The 24,121-nt window shown below is 58.0% G+C and overlaps 1 protein-coding gene across 1 annotated transcript; it reads right to left on the bottom strand.

Annotated features, from left to right (window-relative positions):
• Positions 1-225: 225 nt before the first annotated feature.
• LOC128568012 (integrin beta-2-like) lies at positions 226-24,121 on the bottom strand. Its single transcript, XM_053565678.1, has 16 exons — positions 24,028-24,121; positions 23,125-23,185; positions 22,782-22,870; positions 20,557-20,737; positions 19,058-19,228; positions 17,955-18,112; positions 16,229-16,384; positions 14,842-14,937; positions 11,925-12,014; positions 10,511-10,651; positions 6,785-6,972; positions 4,908-5,152; positions 4,258-4,477; positions 3,827-4,029; positions 1,437-1,595; positions 226-1,150 (listed from the first exon to the last, which is right to left on the bottom strand). Coding segments are annotated over exons 1-16 (2,223 nt in total). The 5' UTR covers positions 24,091-24,121; the 3' UTR covers positions 226-1,148.

Below are 24,121 nucleotides of genomic sequence, written 5' to 3' on the forward strand. Positions count from 1 at the left end.
GTGATTTGTCTTCTGTTTATGGGAGACATATTTCAGCTACTGAATATGTCTGGTAAATTTCTTTTTGTTTTGAGACAGAGTCTCAGTTTGTTGTGCAGGCTGGAGTGCAGTGGTGTGATCACAGGTCTCTGCCTTATGAGGCAGCCTCCTCAGCCTCATAAGTAGTAGCTGAGACCACAGGTGCCACCACTATGTCTGGCTTTTTTTTTTTGTAGCAATGTCTTGCTGTCTAAGCTGATCTCCCTGGGCTCAAGCAATCTTCCTGCCTTGGCCTCCCAAACTCTTAGGAGCACAGGCGTGAACCACTGTGCCCAGCTTGTCTAGTAGGTTTTTGGCTGGGTGCCTGTCACTGTGATGTCTTCACTGTTGAGTGCTGAGTATAACTATATTCCTGTAGTCCACTTGTGGATTAGTTTGATCCTTCTCAGGTTTGTTTTCAGTTTTCAGTTGCATGGGGGTAGGTCTGCAGCAGCCTCTCCCGAGGGTGATTTAGTCCTGTGTCTAAGGCATGGCCCCCCAGAGTCCTGGTGAGTGCCCTCCCAGTGTTCAGTGAAGTCACTCCACACTGGCCAGAGGGAACGAGAGGGATTCCTGGACCTCTGCATGGGCTGGAAATCGTCTGACTTAACCACCTGGAAATTGTTCTTTCCTCAAAAGTTAGTTACTCTTTTTGGCATCATGTGTAGGTTGGTGTTAGCCAACCAGACACAAGAGGACCCCATGCATACTTCCCTTTACCTGTGCAGTACTCCCCCTTCAGGTGTCAAATCTGTGCCCGATAACGTTTAAATATAAAACTTGCGCCGTCTTTAATCAGACTGATCACCTAACTTACAGAAAATCCTGGATCCAGCCTCCCAAGACTTAAGCAATCCCCCCCAACCTGTGGAAAGGTCCGTGCATGTCAGAAGGGGGAGCTGTTCCTCCTGGGGGGGTCCATATAAATACCTGCCCTTATCTGTCAGGTTGAAGACAAAAAAAAAAAAAAGCAGTGGACTTTTGGTTAATTTGTGGCATCGTCTAGAGCTGTGAGCATCTTGGTCGTGTGATTGGGAAATGTGGTGGTGGGGATAGGTCCTGCTGATTGGCTTCTTACTCTCTGCAAACTTATCACGACCATGGTTGTGGTGCTCTTGAAAAGGGGGTTATCCTGGTGAGAAATGAAAACACAGGCTTGTTGGTGGGAGGTTTCAGAGCAGGCTCTTCTCCCCGAGGCCACTGGGTCTAGGTGGAAGCTGTTTCGAGGTAGAGCTGGAGTGGGGCTGCCACCTGCTTCCAGTTGCTGTGGCCAGACTCACCCACGGCAGTGTCACATGGACGAGCTGCTGGGGAGGGCCAGTGTTTGGCCACACACAGATGATCACAGCCCTAGCAGCAAGCGGTCAGAGCATGGGAGGCACCCCCTCCACATAGGACCCCCAAGGACGGCCACTTACATTGTTCCACTGGGACTTGAGTTACTCCTTGAAAGTCCTTAGACTTTTGGAGGTCACTTGGGTGGGTCAGGGCCTTCCAGATGACCAGCAGCAGGACACTGATGAGCACAACCTCCACCATGGTGCCCCCTAGGATAGTGGCAGTGTTGGCCACACACTCTAGGGAGGAAGCACACACACCAGAGAGTCAGTCCCTCCCTGTCTCACCCAGCCCATGTGTGCCGTCAGGTCCGTGGTCAATGCACAGCATTTAGTCTGACAGAGGGTCCCACTGCCCGGGTCATTGTCCATCACCACCCTGTGTTGGTGAGAACCTGGCCCTGTCCCCACTGGAAACAAGGCCAAGCTCTGTGGTTCCATCTGACACAGAGAAGAAAGGACGTGCAGGTCACCAGCCAACCAGGGCAGAGTATTCATACTCAGTTAGGAAACAGTGCCTGAGGGACCCCTGCCTCTGAGGAAGGTGCCCCTTGGTAACCAATGGCAGGAGGCAGAGCTCTGCACTGGGGCAGGTGAGGCTGCCCGCCTGCCTCCCTCAGTTCTGTTTTGGGGAGGGAGTTTTGGAGAGACGCTTCCAGGTCTCAGTCAGCTAGAGTCCTGGTGGGCTGGGTATGGTTTCTTACACCTGTAGCCCTAGCTAAATGGGAGGCTGAAGTAGGAGGATCAGGTGAGGCTGGGAGGTTGAGGCCACAGTGAACGATGAGCACACCTGTGAATAGCTCCTGGCCCCCAGGCTGGGCTACATCTCGAGACCTCTTTAAAAAATGAGTCTTGGGAGCAGTGCCTATGGTTCAACAGAGTACGGCGCTGGCCCCGTATGCCAGAGGTGGTGGGTTCAAACCCAGCCCCAGCCAAAAACTGCAAAAAAAAAAAAAAAAAAAAAAAGTCTTGGCAGGGTGCTGGCCTGCGACTGATGGCTTCCCCTGAGTGACCTCCCCAGCCCTAGCCACCAGCCTCTGAGTGGGATTGAGTGGGGTTGCTCAGCTTCTGGGGACTGTGTCTAAGACTCAAGCTCATTATCATTGCGTGTCTGCTAAGCCCATGTCCCACTGTCCCTGAACCTTTTTTTTTTTTTTTTGTAGAGACAGAGTTTCACCCCATGGCCCTCGGTAGAGTGCCATGCCCTCACACAGCTCACAGCAACCTCCAACTCCTGGGCTTAAGCGATTCTCTTGCCTCAGCCTCTCAAGTAGCTGGGACTACAAGCGCCCGCCACAACGCCCGGCTATTTTTTGGTTGCAGTTTGGCCGGGGTTGGGTTTGAACCCGCCACCCTCAGTATATGGGGCCGGCGCCTTACCGACTGAGCCACAGGCGCCGCCCGTCCCTGAACCTTTTTTATATATTTATTTATTTTTTTAGAGACAGAGTCTCACTTGGTCATCCTCAGTAGAGTGCTGTGGTGTCACAGCTCACAGCAACCTCCAACTCCTGGGCTTAGATGATTCTCTTGCCTCAGCCTTCCAAGTAGCTGGGACTATAGGCGTCCACCATAACACCCGGCTATTTTTCTGCTGCAGTTTGGCTGGGGCTGGGTTTGAACCCGCCACCCTCGGTATATGGGGCTGGCGTCCTGCTCACTGAGCCACAGTCACCGCCCACGTCCCTGAACCTTTAGTCATCACCTAGTGTTCCTCCTAATGTACCTGCCCCACCTCCCACTCCCTTGCTGGCCCTTGTCCCCCCACTACTACTCCTCCCCCAATCTTCCTCCCCAAATGTCCCCCAAGGGTGGTCTCTTGTCTGTGACTCCCCCACCCGTCACTGCTGTGGTTCCTGCCCTGACAGGTCTGTGTCCACCCAGCCACCACTCAGATACATCACTCTGATTCTGAGAACCAGCCAGTGGCTTCCTGGTGGATTCAGGAGCAGTCCTGAACCCCCTTCTGGGACTCAAAGGGCCCCATGGTGACCTGGTGCCTACAGCCTCCACCCACACACCCTCCTGGTCCCCTCTGGATGCTCTCCCCTTCCCCTCCCAGAGACCACCGACCTTGGGACCCCTCCCCACTGTGCCTTGGTGTGGCAGGGTGAGGTTCAGACCAGAGCCAAAGGCAGTGTTTGGGAGGCAGGTGAGGCTACTGCAGGGCTGAGCAGGGCTGAGTGGTACCCAGCCTGCCTGAGACACTCCAGGGCTGGGATCTGAGCGCTGGTGGCAGATGGCACCAGCCCTGGGACTCTGGGACCTGTGCGTAGAGGAATGGCAATGTCTCAGGTGTCTACCCCAGCCCCCACCCTGGGTCAAGTGAGGAAATGAGGGACCATGGGGGCCGCAGCAGGCGGACGCTCCCCACCAGCTGGGCCTGCCTGGGCTCTGGGAGGGAGACCCTCCACCTGTAACATCCTCAAATCTGTCAGGTCTCTGCCCTGGGCCGGAGGTTGCAGCCTCACCTCGGGTTTTCTCCACATGGATGTCATACTGGTCCCACCCGTCCCGCTGACTCATCGTGTAGGTCATCCAGCAGCCCTCCGAGTCCTGCTCCTTGCACGTCCTCCAGCTCAGGGGCTCCTCCCGCAGCTGTAGGCCCCTGCACGCTGCCCTACAGTTCTTCTTGAAGGGGCCCGTGTTGAACTGCAGACACTCTGCACAGAAGCTGCAGGGGGTGGGGGGAATGCCCTGGCGTTGCTCAAGTGGGGGGCTGGGGTGCCCATGGGGTATGAGCGAGGTGGGGACGGTGGTGTGGAGGGCCCTGGACACCTGCTCCCAGCCGCAGGTGCGCAGGTGGAGGAGGAAGAGGGGCCAGGGAAGGCCCCGCCCAGGAGCGTCTGGAGGGACCCTGAGGCGCAGAGGGCTCTGGGGGGTCCGGGCTCTGGGCGCTCACGTGTGGTTGCTGCAGGTGAAGTTGCAGCCCTGGCACTCCTGGCACAGGGGCGGCTGGTAGCCCGGGTCGCACTCGCAAGCGTTGCAGCGACACCGGCCCCGGCCGCTGCACTCCACGCCCCGCTGGTTCAGGCAGCCGTCCGTGCTCTTCTGGCACTGGCAGGCCGAGCCCTCGTAGCCGATCTGGCAGTTGCACGTGCCACAGAAGCAGAGCCCTCTCTCTGGAAGGCAGGGGCGGGAGGCTCACCCCGGCCCCCGCTCCTGCCTGCTCCCCGCCCGCAGGCCCCGCACGCCCAGCGGCCTCCCCGCCCCAGTGGACCAAAGTGCTGAGACACGCCCCCCACCCGCGCCTCCTGGCCCGTCCGCCCTCCACTTGCCCCCCACGCCCGTGGGACCCCGGGTGGGCGAGGACCATCGCCTTCTGGGGCCCTCCCCACCAGTCCCAGGGACATAGACACGGAGGCAGGGCCAGGGGAGGGTCGCCCGAGGCCGGTGCCGTCTGCTCATCTGTCTCCCGCGTCCCCTCTTTCTGTTCCCACTGGCTGCCCCAGTGCACAGCGACAAGCCCCGCCTGCAGCAGGTGCCAGCACGCGAGGACCGCGGCTGCTCCGCCTCCCGCCCCCGCCCCCGCCGGGCGGCCCCCGCGCTCACTTGGGCCTCCGCAGACTTGGCCGTCGTAGCGCTCGCAGTTGACGTTGTCACACTCGCAGTACCGCCCGTAGATCTGCTTGTTGGGGACGTCGCTGGTGTGGCACACGCACTGTCCGCAGATGCAGTCCCCCAGCCCCGAGCAGACGATGGAGTTGTTGTCCTTCCGGCAGCTTCCTTCCAGCTCCTGGCTGCTCCGGCCCTGCGTCTGGCACTCACAGCTTTTCCCGATGTAGCCAGCGTCGCACCTGGGGGTGGCAGGCGTCAGAGCTCTGCCCGCAGCGCTGATGGGGACAGCCACCGCATCCTCGGGGTCCCGCGGCCTTGGAGAGCACTTGCTGTGGCGCGCTGCTCCCGCTCTTTGCTGAGCACATACTATGCTCCCTAAGCGTGTGGGGAGAGTTGCTCCCTCCAAGGACGTCCCCTGAGCACATATTGTGCTCCCTAAGCGTGTGGGGAGAGCTGCTCCCTCCAAGGACGTCCTGAGAGGGAAGCAGACGCGTGACTTTGGCTGTGAGCGGGAGTCTGGGCAGGCTCACCGGGGAGCTGTGTCCTGGGCCCTGAAGGCAGGCCATCCAGGGATGCTGGCACTCCAAGGGCGCCAGTGTCTGCTCTCTTGTGCCCCAGGGTCTATGTGGCCGGTGGGGACTTGGCACTGCCCTCTGCCACCTGCAGTGCTGCCCAGGCAGGTTTCCAGAGGATTCTGGGACAAGGTGTCTAGTCAGACTAGGACAGCAGTCCCCAAACCACTGTTACACAGATGCCAAGTGCACTCCCAGGAAGCCAAAGAGATGACCCTCACAGGCTGTCCTGCGATGGCTGTCCTGCCCCCCAGGGGAGGAAGCCACGGCACACAGTCTCAGTGACCTGTGTCTGAGACCCACTGCCACTGGCTTCAGTTCCAACTAAATCATCCTCATTCTCCCTGAGGAGGCCACCTGAGAGCTGCACAGGGCAGAGTGGCCACTGAAGAGGGCACAGGGACAGCCACAGAGACCATCATGTTCTGAGCTGCAGGAGGCACGGGGGTCGTGGGGACTGAGGGGCGGACAGGGCACCTTGATGAGGGTGTGGGTGGACAGAGCAGCCATGAGCAGAAGGTAACCGGGGCACAGGGTGGGTGCCTGGGTCACCCAGCAACTCTGGCCCAGCAGGCTGTGTCTCTGGGTTCCTGAGCAAATGGGCACAGGGGAATGGGGACTCTGGGAGTGGCAGTCCAGCCCTGGGGCAGGCAGCAGGCAGCAGGCAGGGACTGGAGTGGACAGTGGTGTGAAAGGACGTCCTGGTGGGCCTGTGCCATGGAAAGCTCCCTGCTGGACACACCTGTGCCCACCCTTTGCCCTGAGGCGGGGCACCCACCCTGACTGCACCCTGAGCCTCGGGGTGTGAGCACATCCAGGGTGGACTGTGGGGACCAGGCTGCCATGGCTGTTACCTGTCCCAGAGGCCTTCTGGCTGGGGCGTGCCCCAGGGCTGCTGGCCTGATGGCCCTAGGTCCCTAAGGTCAGAGAGAGGCCCGCAAGTGACAAATGAGGCTGGGTACAGAAAGTCACCTGCCTCAGGTATATACAATGGGGCTCCCTACACCCCTGAGATGGATCTCCCTGCTCTGCCAAGAGGCCCCCAGTCCACCACTACCCCTGCATGGGCCCTCCATGGCTAGAACATGGCTAGTGCAGGTGGGCACTGCTGGTGCCCACCCAGGGGCAAGGGCTCGGGGAGGGCTCTGGGTCGAAAGCCCAGTTCTCCACCTTCTTCTACAGGATGGGGTCCTGAGGCGCCTGTCTTGTGGGGGGGGGTGGGAGGCGTCACCTGCACCTACCTCCCTGCAGATGCTACCCTGTGGGGTGGGGGAGGGGTGTCACCTGCACCCTCCTCACCTGCAGACACCACACTCCAAGGAGCCTTTGTCATGGCAGAGGCTGCGGTCCCGGCTCTGGTCCCGGCACTGACACTCACACTGGGGAAGGACCTGAACAGTCACTGTGTCTGTGAAGCCCAGAGGACGGATGACAAATGACTGCTCCTGGATGCACTCTGTGGCCGTGACCTTCACCTGGAAGGTGATCTGCAGGGGAGGGGCAGGGCTCAGGCAGGGTCCTTGGGTGGCCAGATCATGCCCTGCCCCCATCCCCTCACCCTGGGCCCTGGGAGGGAGCAGGTCAATGTGGGGAATTCCAAGGTCATAGTAAAAATGCAACAAAAGCAAATATTTTGCTTATTAATTCATAGCCAGAAGAGAGAAAAATTCAGGTTTGGCATCCATAGCCAGCCACATACACCAAGGGTGGTTGGTTCGAACCCCGCCTGGGCCAGCTAAACAACTGCAACAAAAAAATAGCCAGGTGTTGTGGAGAATGCCTGTAGTCCCAGGTGGCCTCCTCAGGGAGGATGAGGATGATTTAGTTGGAACTGAAGCCACTGGCAGTGGGGCTCAGACACAGGTCACTGAGGCTGTGTGCCGTGGCTTCCTCCCCTGGGAGGCAGGACAGGTACTAGGGAGGCTGAGGCAAGAGAATCGCTTAAACCCAAGAGTTTTTTTTTTTTGTAGAGACAGAGTCTCACTTTATGGCCCTTGGTAGAGTGCCGTGGCCTCACACAGCTCACAGCAACCTCCAACTCCTGGGCTTAAGCGATTCTCTTGCCTCAGCCTCCCGAGTAGCTGGGACTACAGGCACCCGCCACAACGCCCGGCTATTTTTTTTTTTTGGTTGCAGTTTGGCCGGGGCCGGGTTTGAACCCGCCACCCTCGGTATATGGGGCTGGCGCCTTACCAACTGAGCCACAGGCGCCACTGAAACCCAAGAGTTTTGAGGTTGCTGTGAGCTGTGATGTCACAGCACTCTACCAAGTGCAACATAGTGAGACTGTCTCAAAAAAAAAAAAAAAAAAAAGCCGGGCGATGTGGTGGGCATCTGTAATGCCAGCTACTTGGGAGGCAAAGGGCAAGAGAATCGCTAAAGGAAGAACGGGGGAAAAAAAAAGAAATAAAAAAGAACAACTTCAAACTCTTCAAACTAAGAAGAGTGAAAGCCAGCTGAAATTGAAAGCAAAAATAAAAAAATAAAAAAATAAAGAAGAATTCGATGACTGAACAATAAACTTAAAATATCAGGCAAAGGACTCAATGCCTTTTTTTTCTTTTTTTTTTGAGACAATCTTACTTTGTCACTCTCTGTTGAGTGCTATCGCGTCATAGCTCACAGCAACCTCAAACTCTTGGGCTCAAGCGATTTTCTTGTCTCAGCCTCCTAAGCAGGGAAGCGCCCACCACAACGCCTGGCTGTTTTTAGAGACAGGGTCTCGTTCTTGCTCAGGCTGATCGTGAACCTGTGAGCTCAGGCTATCCACCCGCCTCGGCCTCCCAGAGCGCTCTCAGTGCCCATTTCCAGTGACCTGTGTGGCCTGTGCCTTCCTGCTTTTGTCCCATCCAGCCCTGATCTGTAGTTTGCACCTGCTCTGCCCGTCCAGTGCCTGCCCCCAGGATGCTGTCCTCACTCACTCGCTCAGTCTACACTGGCCAGACCCAGGGATTTGGGGGTTCTTTTGCTGTGTTGATCAGTGTGACTCCATGGTCCAAGGAGTGTGCTGAGCCTCCCTGCACCCTCCCCTGACATTTCTGACTAACTCTGTGGGAGGAACCAGGGTGCCTAGCAGGAAGAGATAGTTCCGATGTGCTGCATGACCAATTAATTTATGTTTTTTAAAACAGTAGTTTAGGCTCCATACCTGTAGCTCAGTGGCTAGGGCATCAGTCACATACACCAGAGCTGGTGGGTTTGAACCTGGCCTGGGCCTGCCAAACAACAGTGACAACTACAAGCAAAAAATAGCCAGGTGTTGTGGCGGGCGCCTATAGTCCCAGCTACTTGGGAGGCCGAGGCATGAGATTCATTTAAGCCCAAGAGTTTGAGGTTGCTGTGAGCTGTGACACCACAGCACTCTTCTGAGAATGACACATTGAGACTCTGTCTCAAAAAATAAATAAATGAATAAAAATTAAAAAAAAAATTGTAGTTTAGAAAATTCGATTAAAAGTTGATTGTGAGTTATCAACAAGGAACAGAGACTGAAGAGGTGGATGTTGAGGAAGGCACACACAGACCACAGAAGCAGCATCGAGGCTCGGCGCCTGTGGCTCAAGCGGCTAAGGCACCAGCCACACACACCAGAGCTGGCGGGTTCAAATCCAGCCCAGGCCTGCCAAACAACAATGACGGCTGCAACCAAAAAACAGCAGGGCATTGTGGCGGGTGCCTGTAGTCCCAGCTACTTGGGAGGCTGAGGCAGGAGAATCGCTTGAGCCCAGGAGTTGGAGGTTGCTGTGAGCTGTGATGCCATGGCACTCTACCCAGGATGAGAGCTTGAGGCTCTGTCTCAAAAAAAAAAAAGCAGCATCGAGGACACCAAAAGTCTGCTGGCAGTTTTAAGACAAAGACCTGTCTCTTGGTGGCTTTGCCTCTCCCCCAGTGGGACTCTGGGTGAAGGTGGTAAAGAGGGGGCCCTACAGAGGTGGGACATGCCTGTCAGTGAGAGGCACGCTGTGAAGGGGATTGGAAGACCTGACCAGCAGGTGCAGGACGTGCTGGGAACAGCGCAAGCACCAGATCTCATTAAGAGAGAAAAACCTCTCTGGGGGAGATAAGAGGAACATGCTTCTTCCCCCCAGTTCTCCGTGTGGTGTGGCATCAGCCCATCTGCCCGCAAGGCTCCGGGAGGCCTCACAACCTCTCTTGGAATTTGTGGTCTGCTTGGGGTCTGCCTTCATCTCCTGCTTCTAAGCTTTGTTCTTTGTTTCATTAACTGCCTCTCAGTTCTTCAGTTTAACGTCAGAGTAGAGTTTAAGTAAAGAATAACTTGGCTGAAGTGGCCAAAGAGCAGCGAGTTAAAGTGGTAACTACAGTAAGGATGAGGCCGAGTGCAGTTTGTTGCTTTCCCTCATGATTATTCATTAGCTGATTTAAATGACAACGTATGTAATAAATACTGCGTTAACCCAGGACACCGGGCCTTCACTGTTCCTGGCATAAAGTGGTGAAGGTCCCCCTGGGCCCACTCTTTTAACTCCTAGGCTGTCTTTATTTCCTTCATTCTCTCATCTCCGCTAAGCACTGGGGATACCCACAAGCTGTGTGGGGGCTACCCAACTTCACCGGAAGCGTCTGGCCTGGGCAGAGCTGATGCTTGAAGGAAAGAAAACTGGGCACCCCCACCTCCCTCCTGCTCACGCCACAGAGCCTCAGTTTGCCCGTGTGTGCCTTCCCTGGATCCCTATGCTTCCAGCTGTCCCCAGGACCCTGCCAACACACCAGGATGGGGACCCTCTGTCCTTTCAGCTGTCCCCAGGACCCTGCCAACACACGGTGATGGGGACCTTTGGTCCTAGCTGTCCTTGGGACCCTGTCAGTGTGCCAGGATGGGGACCCTCTGTCCTTTGAGCTGTCCCAGGACCCTGCCAGCACACTGGGATGGGGACCCTCTGTCCTTCCAGCTGTCTCCAGGACCTTGTCAGCACACCAAGAACATAGACCCTTTGTCCTTCTAACTGTGCCTGGGACCCTGCCAGTGTGCTGGATGGAGACCCTCGGCTGCACAGCCAGGCTCACCGGGACACCGATCTGCACGCCATCACAGTCCCCTCTGGGTTGGCCAGTGTGTGACATTCCATTGCTGCAGAAGGAGTCGTAGGTGACTTTCAGGGTGTCGGGGAGGGTGCTGTGATCCAGGAAGACCCTGGAGGAGAGTTTCTGTGGGCAAAGAGTGGCTGTGCTTAGAGTTGAGTGTCCTGCCCTCCTGGCCCTGCCCTCCCAGTGGTTTGGATCTGGCTCCATCTTCCACCTCCTCCTGGGTCCCAGCATCGACTAAGGACACACACACCCAGGGAGAGCACGGCAGGGTGTCCAGGGTGGCAGTGCTGCCAGCACCCAAGTCCACCCCCCAGACAGGCCAACTGCAGAGACCAACGTGGACACATGAGCCCCGTGAGAACAGGGGCTGGAGCTGCCCTCAGCCCTGCATCCCCAGTGCCTGGCACAGGGGAGGAGCTGGAGAGGTTGGTTAAGTGACGGGAGAGCCAGAGATGGAGAGACAGAGACAGGTAGAGATACAGAGCCAGAGAGACAGAGACGGAGATACAGAGACAGAGAGAGAGACAGAGACACAGACGGAGATGGAGAGAGAGACAGAGACAGAGAGATGGAGAGACAGAGACAGACAAGAAGGAGAGAGGAGGAGAGACGGGTGGAGGGAGAGGACACGGCATTGTCAGGTGAATGGCCACAGCGGGCAGCACCATCCACGGAGATGGACACCGTGGGCAGCAGTGGGGCACTAGTGGGCCTGCTGCGGGGTGTGGGGCTCAAGGAGGCTGCGAGGAGCACAGGCCTCATCAGGGGGGCTATAGTTGGACTCAAGGCCAAGAGGTCTATGGGGCTCCCACGTGCCCTGTCCAGACCCAGGGTGCTGGCTGGGTGGATCTCAGGGCAGACCTTTGGGATCACCTCTCTGGGGCTGCATTTGCTGAGAGACTGGTGCCTGGGGCCCACTTGTGCCCACTGGAACCGTGGGACCCCCAGGGTGTAGCCCTGGGTACAGCTGGCCGGGCCACACACCAGGGAGGAGTTTGGCGGGTCCGGGGTCTGTCCAGGATGGGGTGGGGGAGCCAATACCCAGGAGATGTTTCAACTGAGGCTGCCCTTGTGGGCCCTAAGAACCTGGTGATTTCTGGGACCCCCAGAGGCATTACCTGGCCCACCAGCTGCCACCCCCTCTTCTTCCCAGAGACCAGCAAGAAAGAGCCCAGAATGAAGAGGGCTGGAGCTCATGTTTCAGGAGCACCCAGGTGGGGGTCTGGGTGGCACATGCCCCGTCACCAATAAGACAGCATGTGGGGCCTGGGGAGTGGCCAGGCCAGGTGTCCAGGAGGCCTGCGGGCTGGGTGTTGTGGGGCTGCAGGAGACTGTGGCCGGCCCTGGAGGGCAGGGGGTTTCCTCCCAGAACCCTTCCTGCTGGGGGACTCACATTATAGGCATTCTTGATGAGCTGGACCATGTTGCCAAAGTCCTCGGACAGCTCCCCGACGGCTGACTTGGGGAGGATCTCGGTGAGTTTCTGTTGGGCAAGATCAGGCACAGTCCAGCCAGAACCCGGTGCTGCAGGAGCCTCTTCCCTGGGCTCCCACCAGGGTGAAATGGCCCCAGCTGTCCTCAACACAGCTTCCTATTTTGCTCAGTTACAAGAGTCACCTTCAGGGTGGCACTGGAAGGTGACAACTGGCTCTCAGGACGTAAAAAGCCCCAAGCTGGAGCTCTGCTGGCTCCTGTGCTGTGAGTCCCCCACCCTGGTGAATTTCGGGCTAGTGGCCTCACTGGGCAGGGGAGGGGTGTGTGGCTGCACCAGCTGATGGCCTTCCACCACACAGGCACAGGCACAGGTGAGTGGCCTGAGAGCATGGACCATGGTAAGATGTGGTCAGTCATCAGGAAGCGGTAGGTTCTGGGCCTCTTAATGCATCTATATGAAGTAATTTTAATAATCACCATGTTAACCCTGTGACAAGCGGCCGGGTAGGCCAGGTCCGGCTGGCCCAGGATTGTCCTGGGGTAGATGACCAGAGCCCCTCACTATATGTGGCCCCAGCCAGCCTCTCCCTGCGCCCTCCCCCACCTTCGCTCAGTGCAGGGCCTGTGGCATTTCACGGGAGATGGTTGGGTCACTTCATCTTCCAGGAACACACAATGGCTGCCAGGTCCCCTCCTGGCCTTAATCCCCTCTCAGACTCCCCAGAAGGGATCTGGCCCCTCCATAGGCCATTAAGCACCACCACAGCCTGTCACCACACCTCTTCCGGCCTCCGCTGCCCACTCCCATCTTACCAGCCAGGGGGCCCAGCCTGGCTTGGAGAAGCACTCGGCCCAGAAATGCATTCTGAGGATGGTCTGGCCAGTGCTGTCCAAATGTGCTACCTGTAGCCTGGACCATCACTCAAGATCACTGTGAACGAGGTGTGGGAAACTGAGGCTGGGGCAGGCCTGTGAGCCCTGAGTCACAGCAGGGGTTTTGGGAGATGAGTCTCCCACTCCCAGCTTCCACCCTGTCCCTATGCTGTCTTCTGGACCCTGACTCCTGCCACTAATAGCCAAGGATTGGGACCTGCTACAACCTGTGAGGAGGGGACTGTCAGCTGACTCACAGACAAGGGCATGGGGGCTGTGGGGTCCTGGCCCAGGGTGGCCTCTCAGCTGCCTCCCAGACTGCCCTGTGCTGCACTGAGCCGCTGTCCTTGCTTGGCAAGACCCCACCAGACGGCCCCACAGTGTGACATGGAGTGGGGCCTTGGGCAGCGTCAGATTGACCTCGGGAAGCAGCAGACAGGGGTCATCCAGGCTCCTGTGACTGATCCCCAATAAAAACCCTGGACCCCAAAGCCCGGGTGAGCCTTCCTGGGGGCAGTGCTCCAAGCATGTTGCTGCACATTGTGGCTGGGAGGGTGCAGCGCTGTCCACACCGCCTCTGGAAGGGACACCTGGAAGCCTGGCCTGTCTCTCCTGGACTCCACCTGTGCACCTTTTACCTTTGCGACTTTGTTCTGGACCCGCCACAGCTGTGACTTTAGTGGCTTTTCTGAGTTCTGTAAGTCTTTCAGCAAATCACTGAAGCTGAGAGTCTGGGGAGGTCTGACAAGATCCGAACATCTTGGACACGCTAACTCACACCCTGGAGATGTTGTCCAGCACCCGGCAAGTTCTCATACCACCATGCCCATGTCATTTGCAGCAGAAATGCAGGAAAGGGAACTGGTCGTGCTCTGGACACAGCGTGCCTGCCTGACCAGGCTGACAGGACAGGGCCATGGCCACAGGCAGAGGGAGCAGGGACTGCAGGGTGCACGCTAACCGCGGGCATGTCATCCTTCCCAGTCCTGCAGCCACTCCAGGCTGTGGATGCCAGGTGCTGCTGTCCAGCAGAGATCGGTGGATGGGGAGGCCCTCTGCTCTGTGGGCTGGGGGGCCAGGGCTCCCTGATGATGTGAGTCAGGCTGTCTTCTCCCGGGAGGCCTTGGTTTCCGTGGTGGTTGAGTGGCGATAAGCTCCCTGGCTTGGGGGTTTGGGGAAGTCTGGCCCAATTCCAAACCCAGGCACAGGATGCAGATAGGCCATGTCCTCCCCCAGGTGGGTGCCGAGTCCTGGGGCTTCGTCTGTGTGACTGGCTCCTGTTGCCTGGGGTGCTGATTGAAGGCTTGTCCCAGCCCAGGTCCCTAGTCAGGCCTCCATAGCCACCTGCCTGGGTGCCATCACCTCTCACCTCAACTCTGCTGCCATCTGCTTCGACCCATCTTCCTGGACTGGTCGAAGCTGATGCTCAGAAAGCTCCCAGATTGGCCCGCTGAGGGGGCCCAGAGTCCTGCCTGGAGAGTTCCACGCAGGCCTGCCCGCCTGGACGGAAGCCAGGACCCATGTGGTCCCTCCAGGCTAGGAGGGCGATGGCTGCCCCAAGCTATCCACCTCCCTGGGCAGAGAGGTGTGAAGAGGTTGCTGGTGCTTTGAGCCTCGTGCTGGGGTGCAAATCCTGACCCTGCAGTTTACTGTGGGCACATCCTGGGGCCGGTGGCCCACCCCGTCCAGCCCTGGCCTCCTTGTAGGCAGGGTCAGCCATGCAGGCCACTGTGAGGCACCAGCCTGGCCCCACGGAGGCCCCCTGACACCCGGCACTGCTTCTCCAGCCAGCTTAGAACATCCCCTCTGACACCAAGAGACATGCTGTCAACGTCATTGATTTCAAGGATGGGGGTTCCTTCTCTTGTCCACACACAGGTGCTGTCACCTGCAAGGAAGCCTCAGGCTCCTCCACCAGGGAAACAGGGGCACTCCGGCCTGTGGGATGCTAGAGGGGCGGCCCCACCCTGATGCCCTGATGCTTGGGACCCGGTTCCACTCACCTCGTAGGTCTTCACCATCCTCTTGGTCACGGCAAAGATGGGCTGGATGTTGCTTTCGGCCAGTTTGTGCGCCAGCTGGCCCACTGACGGGTAGTCCTGGAGAGAGGGATGCCCGGTCAGCCCCACTCGAGACCGGGGATGAGGCTTCCAGGCCGCCTGCCGTCCACTCCCACCCTGGAAGTGGATGCCCTGGGAGCAGAGGGCACCGCCAAGGCCCTTCCTGTGGTGTTGGTGGCTTCTTCACTGCAGAAAGTGCACAGGTGACGAAATTACAGGGTGATGGGGAAACCAGTTAGACTGAGATGCACTTAAGAAAATGTTGAAACACCTGTGGTGCATCTTAACAAGGGTACATGTGAAACTTAGTAAATGTAGAATGTAAATGTCTTAACACAATAACTAAGAAAAAGCCAGGAAGGCTATGTTAACCAGTGTGATGAAAATGTGTCAAACTGTTTATAAAACCAGTGTATGGTGCCCCATGATCGCATTAATGTACACAGCTATGATTTAATAATAATAATAAAAAAAGAAAACATTGAAAACTGACGTGCTTCTCCATCAACACCGTTACTTTCGGAGTCATGTGAGCGTGGCAGCACTGTGAGGTCTGCACTGGGGGGCGGTGCTGCAGGATCCCAGACCCGGCCCCCACGGCACCTGTTCTCACCATCTAAGCATCCTCCATTTCAGTAGAGGCCCAGGGACATGAGGAGCCCCTCTCTGCCTGCCCAAGTTCATGGACCCCAAATGCTACCCGCCCCCCAGTCTGCAGGCTCCAGGTGGAGGACCCCGAGTTGTACCATCTCTAAAATCCTTTCAGCCCCCAGATTTATGATTTCCCGACGGGACAGCACCATATCACAGCTGACAAAGACAACCCCCGGGGAAAGATGGTGGCTTTTAGGTCAAACCAGAGAGTTCCTGACCTCTCCGGCCACGTGTCCTCAGTGTCCCCTGTGGCTCCTCTCCCAGCCGGGCACTGGTGGGTGTGGGGGTTCACAGAGGAAGGACGGGACCTGACTGAGGTGACTCTCAGGGAAGTGGGAGCCCTACTGCAGCCTGGTGGTCAGTGCATCTGGTGCTCAGCAGGGTGGGAGACTGACCACAGGGCCTTGGTGCATGAGGGACAGGCATGGCTCAGCCACCGCCCTCCCCTGGCCTGAGGCTGTCCCCAGAGACCCAACTGTGCCACTTGGAACATCCAGAAATTTCTTCATGGATTTGCTATGTAGGTTGAAAGGTGGTGCCCTAGCTCTGGTGAGGTGGTTACCCTGCCCTTGTCCCCTCCATAAGTGGCTGGTGGCCACAGGGCCTTCCTCCCCCTGAGCGTGTTGGCCCCTTGTCCTGCCAGGCAGCGCCGATGACATGGGGGGCGGGTGCTCACAAATTCGTTGCTGCTTTTGTACATGTTGTCCTCCAGGTGACAGCGGCCGTCGTTGGGAGTCAGGATGGCACCAAGCTTCCCATCACCCGCAAAGTGGAAGCCGTCGTCCGTGGCAAACACCAGCAGCTGTGTGACATTGCGCCAGCCGATTTCCTCCTGAGAAGATGATGGGGTGTGTGGTGTGGTTATCTGGCTCTGTTTCCCCGGCTGAACCCTCACAGGCGGGAGGAGAGGAGGCAGAGCCGGCAGCAGCCCCGAGGCAGCGTCAGCTGCAGAGACTGCAGGAGAGAGGACCTGGCCCAGGGCCAGTTTCTCCTTTTGTCCCGTGTCCAGCCAGACACCAGCGCCCAGGAGGAGCCTGAAGAATGTCTGTTAGGATGACAACTTCCAAACGCCTGTGACTATGAGGCGGGAGAGCGAGCTCCATGGAGACAACGCCCAGGAGTTAGAGTGCTCACAGCGTTTACTGTGCCCGCCCAGGAGTTAGAGTGCTCACAGCCTTTACTGTGCCCGCCCGGGAGTTAGAGTGCTCACAGCCTTTACTGTGCCCGCCCGGGAGTTAGAGTGCTCACAGCCTTTACTGTGCCCGCCCGGGAGTTAGAGTGCTCACAGCCTTTACTGTGCCCTCCCGGGAGTTAGAGTGCTCACAGCCTTTACTGTGCCCTCCCGGGAGTTAGAGTGCTCACAGCCTTTACTGTGCCCTCCCGGGAGTTAGAGTGCTCACAGCCTTTACTGTGCCCTCCCGGGAGTTAGAGTGCTCACAGCCTTTACTGTGCCCGCCCGGGAGTTAGAGTGCTCACAGCCTTTACTGTGCCCGCCCGGGAGTTAGAGTGCTCACAGCCTTTACTGTGCCCGCCCGGGAGTTAGAGTGCTCACAGCCTTTACTGTGCCCTCCCGGGAGTTAGAGTGCTCACAGCCTTTACTGTGCCCGCCCGGGAGTTAGAGTGCTCACAGCCTTTACTGTGCCTGAGGACCTTTCCACACAAATGAAGAGGGAGCCTCGGGACCAGGACGGGGAGCTGGTCTGCCACAGATGGCCCCTTGAGGGCATGTGCAGAGACTACTTGCCTCCTGGACTGTGACCTTGCCCCCCTGTGCTCAGCGTGCATCTGTGCTGTGACCCGGCACACCCAGGTGACTGTTCACGAATGTGCTCAGCGTGTGACTGTGCTTTGACCCTGCACGCCCACTGACCTCACGCATGTGTGCTCAGCATGCGTCTGTGCTGGGAGCTGGAGATCAGAGGGGGACCTGGAAGGTGAGGACAGTGCCTGCCCTGGATCATGGGCCCAGGAGACTGTGACTCTTCTGTTGTGAGCACAGTCCATGGGCAGAGCAGGCAGGGACCTGGTGAGGGACATGTGCTTGGGACAGCCATCGCCCTCCCAGCCTGGAGGGACCACCTGGGTCCAGGCTGCCACTTGCACAATGTTAAGCCTTCAAAAGATGTGTCCAAGGTCACAAATGCAACTCACAGCTAACAGTGACCCGTGGGGATGTTCTGGGCTCCATTGCCATCCTCCCTCTGTCACTCTCCTGCTCTCCCACCTGGAGGCACCTGGGGCTGCTCTCCCCAGGCCCAGGCTGGCAGTGCTGCAGGTGGGGCGAAGACCCTCGACCCCTGTCCCTCAGACAACCTGCTGGCCAGTGCAGGTGGCCCTGTAGCACTTGATGGAAGCATCCATGTTGGGGAAACCGCAGACCCATGAAGGGGCAGCAGCCTTACCGGGCAGGCCGCGACCTGCATCATGGCATCCAGCCCACCCTCGGGAGTGTCCAGGTGTCCAGAGATCAGCTGCTTCCCGACCTCCGTCTGGAACTGGTTGGCATTGTCGGTCAGCTTCAGCACATGCCTGAAGGTCTTGTTTACCAAGGACCCGAAGCCTGGGGGGCACATGGGTAAGGCTGGGGGTGGGGCGGGGGTGGCAGGCTGTTCCCTGGACAGGGAGGCTAGCTTGACAACACAAGGGTGGAACCATGAGCACGTTAGTGTGTTTGCACACACCCGGTCTCACACATGGGGCATGACTGTGGGTGTGCTTGCACACAGACATGTGAACATAGTGTGCATTTGCATGTGTGCGGGGGTGCAAGCGTGTGTTCCCGTGTTTCAGCATGCATGTGTGCCTCCCGCATGTGGAGCAGGCAGCAGAGCACTGTCCTGGGAGAGCCGGCTGGACTGAGTGGCTGTGGGTGCCTGGTGTGGGTGCCAGCCTTTGTCCTGGCTCCTGCCTGTGAGGTGCTGAGACACTGGCCCCCACCCCAGAGTTCACTGCCATTGTCTCCTAATGCTGTTGTCACTGTGTGGGTTCTGTGCTTGTGTGTTCTTTTTTTTTTTTTTTAAGACAGAGCCTCAAGCTGTCACCCTGGGTAGCGTGCCATGGCTTCACAGCTCACAGCAACCTCCAACTCCTGGGCTCAAGCGATTGTCTTGCCTCAGCCTCCCAAGTAGCTGGGACAACAGGCACCTGCCACAACACCCGGCTGTTTTTTGGTTGCAGCCGTATTGTTTGGTGAGCCCAGGCTGGATTCGAACCTGCCAGCTCAGGTGTATGTGGCTGGTGCCTTAACTGCTTGAGCCACAGGTACCGAGCCTGCTTGTGTGTTCTTTAATGCTTAATAATTAGCACTGAAAGACTTTTGTCTTTTAAACACCCCAAAAAACAATAAAAGAAGGGGGAGGGGATGAGGGGGCTGGACAATGTCTGCAGGTCTCTGGGATTTGATGACTGGGCCTGACCCTGGCGGGACGCAGGCCCCACTGCAGCCCTGTGTCAAGAGTCCCTCTCCCCACAACCCCCAATGGCCTGCAGCGGCTGTGGCCCTCACCAATGCGGCCGGACTCCGTGATCTCATTGAGGGCCCGGAGCAGGTCACCGCCCAGCTTCTTGACTTTAATGAGGTCATCCAGCATGGGTGAAGAGAGGTCCATCAGGTAGTACAGGTCGATGGGGTAGCCCTTGACCCGCCGAAAGGTCACGTTGAACACAGCCGCCTGACCTGCATGCAGGGCCACAGAGAGAGAGAGGGGTCCCCTCCTGATCTTGCACAGGCCTGCGTGCTGACCATCTCTCCCCCGGCCCCAAATCCTCCAGACTCCCCTTGCCTGCAACCTGGTGGACGCCCAGGTGGACTTGAATTTCAGAGAAAGGACACACACTACAGTCACGTGCATCATGATGTTTTGGTCAAGGAAGGACTGTGTGTTCCATGGTGTCCTTGAGACCATCACGCCATATTTTCACTGACCCTTCCCTGTGTTTGGATGTGGTCAAGGCCATGGATACTTGCCCCTGAGTCAGGGCCCGTGCAATCGGCATCATCATGAGGTGCACAGGGCGGCAGCCCCAGATTGTCACCACACCACACGGCCCCAGTGCCATGCAGGCTTCATGGCTGTACCCCGTGAGGTCTGTGTGGGGAGGCACACAGGGGGTGTGTGAGACTGTCCATCTTCTGTGCTAGAAACGTGTGTCCCCAACACTCCTGTGTTGAAATCCTCACCCCTGAGGGGATGGTATCAGGAGGTGGGGACACCAGGGCAGGGATAGGACCCCTGCCATCCCCAGGACACCTGGATCCTGCATGCTGCTGGCCCCAGGACGCTCTTCTTCCTGCTGGCCATCGCCTGACTGCCCCCACAGCCCCATTTGCCCCAGGCTAACCCACTGGCCCTCTGACCAGGCTACTCCCAAGGGCCATTCTCCTCAGCCAGAGCTGCTGAGTCCTCCAAAGCCACCCCTCCCTGAGTGCTCACAGCCTTCTCCCACAGGCAGTGCTCAGGGATGGCTGTCTGTCCCCCACTGGCCTCACCATGGCCTGGGCACTGGCTAGTCAGGTAGAGCCACGAACGCCAGGCCTTCTCTTCCATCCACTGCTCTGCCAGAGCCCTCTCCTGGGAGTGGACAGGGCTCTGTGGGCAGGCCAGTTTGGATAACGCAGTGTAAATAGCTAGCCAGAGCCTTGAGTCTGCTACGAGGACCATGGCCTTCTCAGCAGGGGATAGAATAGTGTTACCCAAATGGCCTATTCTCCCTCTTAAAAAGACACAGAACATAGGGTGAAAAGGGAGCCCAGCCGTCCAGCCTCGACAGTGGGGGTTGGGGGGAAACACACCTGGGGACAGACAGGAAGGGCCAAGGTGGAGCTCAGACTCTGGCCTGCCATGTCCAGCTGTCCTTGGGTCTCACCAGCCCACCCTGGCATCCAGCCTGGACACATGTCTGACCTGGTCAGCCATGACAGCCTAGAGAAGGGCTGAGCTCCCAGCAGAGCCCTAAACACCCAGCACACGGGTACCCGGCCCACACCCACCGAGGCCGCCCTACCTGGTCGCAGGTAAAGCGTCACTTTTTGTGGAGACAGCTGTTTCTGACCCCGCTCCAGGTCTTCCTGGGCTTTAGCAAGGCTCTTGGGGTCCACAATGTCGTCAGATGCACAGCCCCTCATTAGCAGCTGCTCCCGCGTGTCACAGTGAATAGAGTCAGGGTCTCTCAGCCAAGTGACGTTCTGGGGGAGGGACTTTGGGGGTCAAGATGAGGGCAGAGAAAAGATGGGGGCTGCCCTCCCGGGGCTGCAGGAGGCCAACCAACCCTTGGGGTCCCCCTCTTCCTCCACACCCAGAACTGGGTCCCTGTGGGGCTGGGTGGGGGTCAGAAGCCCCTCTCTGCAGGCTTCTAGGCCACACCCAGAGATGCTAACCCTAATCCCTCCTGCTGCCTCCAGCAGTGATGAGGACTCAAACTTCCCCAAGGCTGACTGAGAGGGGAAGCTGCAGACAGCCCAGAGCTGGGAGAGTGCACATTGTTAGACAGCTGGCCCGGGGCTTTGAGCCTCCATCAGCAGAATCTGTCCCCAAGGACTGCTTGGCCACTCTCAGCCTGTGTCCCAGGGCACCTGGAACCCTGGCCAGGCTCTGGCTGTGCTCCTCAGTCAAAAGAAAGGAGAACAATTGCCACACTGACATCCCCTGTGTGGGAGCCTGTCACAGGGGCCTGGGCTGGAGACTCAGAAAACCCTGTGTGTGCCGCGGAACTGAGAAGAGGAGGAAACGCGTGGAGGGTATAGGGAGCTGGAGTTCCACAAAATAAACAAAGGGCCCTCGGAAACGTGTGGACTCTGGGGCAGGGGAACGGACATACACAGTGCTGGCAGCATCTTGTTATTTCCAAAAGCAAGAAAGTGCTTAAGAAAAAGATGGGGCTGTATGGACAGGACACAGAGGGGAGGGAGCAGAATGGTGTGTTCCAAATGGTTTGCTCTCCTTTTTTATTTCTTTTTTGTAGAGACAGAGTCTCACTTTATGGCCCTCGGGTAGAGTGTGTGGCATCACACAGCTCACAGCAACCTCCAACTCCTGGGCTTAGGCAATTCTCTTGCCTCAGACTCCCGAGTAGCTGCGACTACAGGCGCCCGCCACAACGCCCGGCTATTTTTTTTGTTGCAGTTTTGCCGGGGCCGGGTTTGAACCCACCACCCTCGGTATATGGGGCCAGCGCCCTGCCCACTGAGCCACAGGTGCCGACCCCTTTTTTTTTTTTTTTGAGATGGAGTTTCACTATGTTGCCCTCAGTAGAGTGCTGTAGTGTCACGGCTCACAGCAACCTCCAACTCTTGGGCTTAGGAGATTCTCTTGCCTCAGCCTCCCAAATAGCTGGGACTACAGGCGCCTGCCACAACGCCCAGCTATTTTTTGTTGCAGTTGTCATTGTTGTTTAGCTGGCCCGGGATAGGTTCGAACCTGCCAGCCTCGGTATATGTGGCTGGCGCCTTAACCCGGGTGCTACAGGCACCAAACCAGCCAACATTAAATTTCTAATTTTGATGAATTTATTATCCAAATTCACTTCTGTGGCTTTGTAATTGAATACCTTGCTCTTAAGAAAGCCTCTTGAAGTACTGAAGGACAAGGCTGCATGCCTACAACCTCCTCTCAAATGGGTGAGAAAAAATAGTACTGTGTGATTGTGTGTTTCCAGATACGCCTGTGGCCCCCGGGGAAGGGTGTAGTTGGGGTCAGGGGTCTCTGGAGAAGGGTGTGGTCAGGGTCTGGGGGCTCAGGGTGGAGCCGTCTGCAGGGACTGGGGGAGGTGAGCTTGGGGCCCAGGAAGTCACCCTGAGCCCCGGGTGCCTTGGGGCAGATGGCCCCAAGTAGAACAGGTGACGTCACTGAGCCCCTGAAGTGTTGAGAACCCAGACAGGAAACTTTTCTGCATTTTCCTCAGACCTTAAAACTGGCTTGTCCCTGCTCCCTGGGCGCCTGGCACTGCTGGGAGCACCATTGGGCCACCTGCTGCCCCTCTGGGAAGTATCTCTCCTGGGACATCTGGTAAGGGCCCCCTGCATAGCCCACACTGCCTGGACAGGTGTCTCAGGCCAGAGCTGGTCTGGGGTGACCGGGTCCATCTGTCTTGGCCTCAGACCAGCCTGGCTCTGGGTCACTCCCGCCTCCAACAGAAAAGAGAGCTGGGTCTTCCTGGTGCCACTAGCTTCAGACATAGGAAAGGGGCCCCACCCCAGAGAGGGGACGGTGGGAAGGCCCCCCAGCTCTTACCAGCTTCTGGCACCAGGCGCAGCCTGGCCCCGACTGGATGCAGTCCCGGCAGGTGCTGACCTTGTACTTGGTGCACTCCTCAGCAAGGCCTGGGGGAGGAGGCCTCTGGTGAGTGGACACCCGTCTGCCCTGGGCTGCCCTCAAGGGTGAGTAGAGGAGGAGGGTGGAGAGGTGGCCTCAAGGAGGGGATCCACATTAGCCCCCAGGTGAAGAGCAAACTACCACCACCCCCCAGCACCTGGGGAGACTGAGGCCCACACCTAGGACCTGCTCCCAGCCACCTGGGAATTTCTGTCCAAGGGGACATGAGGGCGGGCCCTGGAGTGGCCCCCATGGGACTCACCAGACCCGAGGCAGAGCAGCCCCACCAAGGTGAGCAGCAGGTGGCTCCAGGCCACCATTTCCTGTGGAGGGAGGGGTCTTAGTGGCGGGCCTCAGGCCCAGACTCTGGGTTGATGCCTCCCAGAGCACTCCCTGGCCTGGGATATGGAGCCAGGGTACCATCCCTGTGCCATGGGGCCTGAGGCTCAAGCCAACACTGTCAGTCACCCCAAGTCCCTGCACTGGGCCCAGCTGCCAGCAGGGAGTGGCACACCTGCTTGGCAGACACACATGTCTGTAAAGGCAAGTGCATACATGTATACACATGCACACAGCACACACATCACTCACATGCACACACCATATACACACACACACATCACACACATGCACACATATACACACCCACCACACAGATACAGACACCCCCCCACCGCCACACACATACCACACTATATACAAACACAGATACACACACAGGCACACACACAGTGTGGTCTGGGAGACAAACTCACTGGACTGACAGAGGAGATGTGCAGAGAAGAGGAGACTGGCTCAGGCAGGACGAGGCAGGCCCTAGGACCCTCCTGTATGACCAGCTGTACCAGGACCCACCCATCAGCCTAGGGGGCCTCGTGAGCCCCCAGCCTCCTCCTGGCCTTGCTGGGCTCCAGCCCCCATGTCCCAAAGCTCAGCCAGTGTCCTCACCCATGAGGGTTCTCCAATGCCCCATAGAGCTGGGTCCCAGTTGAAGGGGACCCTGGAGTGAATGGTGCTGAGACCCCTTCCTGTCAGACACCCCAGGGCCAGGGTCATGGGAGATGCCTCCCTTTGGAAAGGCAAAGGCTGCTTCTGGGGGAAGAGCCAAGAATGGAATGGCCCCCTTTGAAAGCCTGTGTGGACGTGGAGGGCCTTGCGCACTCACCCTCCCATGTCCTGGATGCCCAGCACTGTGTCCCAGTGGGCTGGGGGCTCTGTGACTCTCCATAGGCAGGTTCTGGGCCACAGCTGGAGGCAGA

This window comes from Nycticebus coucang, chromosome 16 (assembly GCF_027406575.1).
Source record: "Nycticebus coucang isolate mNycCou1 chromosome 16, mNycCou1.pri, whole genome shotgun sequence".
In the NCBI taxonomy this organism is placed as follows: Eukaryota; Metazoa; Chordata; class Mammalia; order Primates; family Lorisidae; genus Nycticebus; species Nycticebus coucang.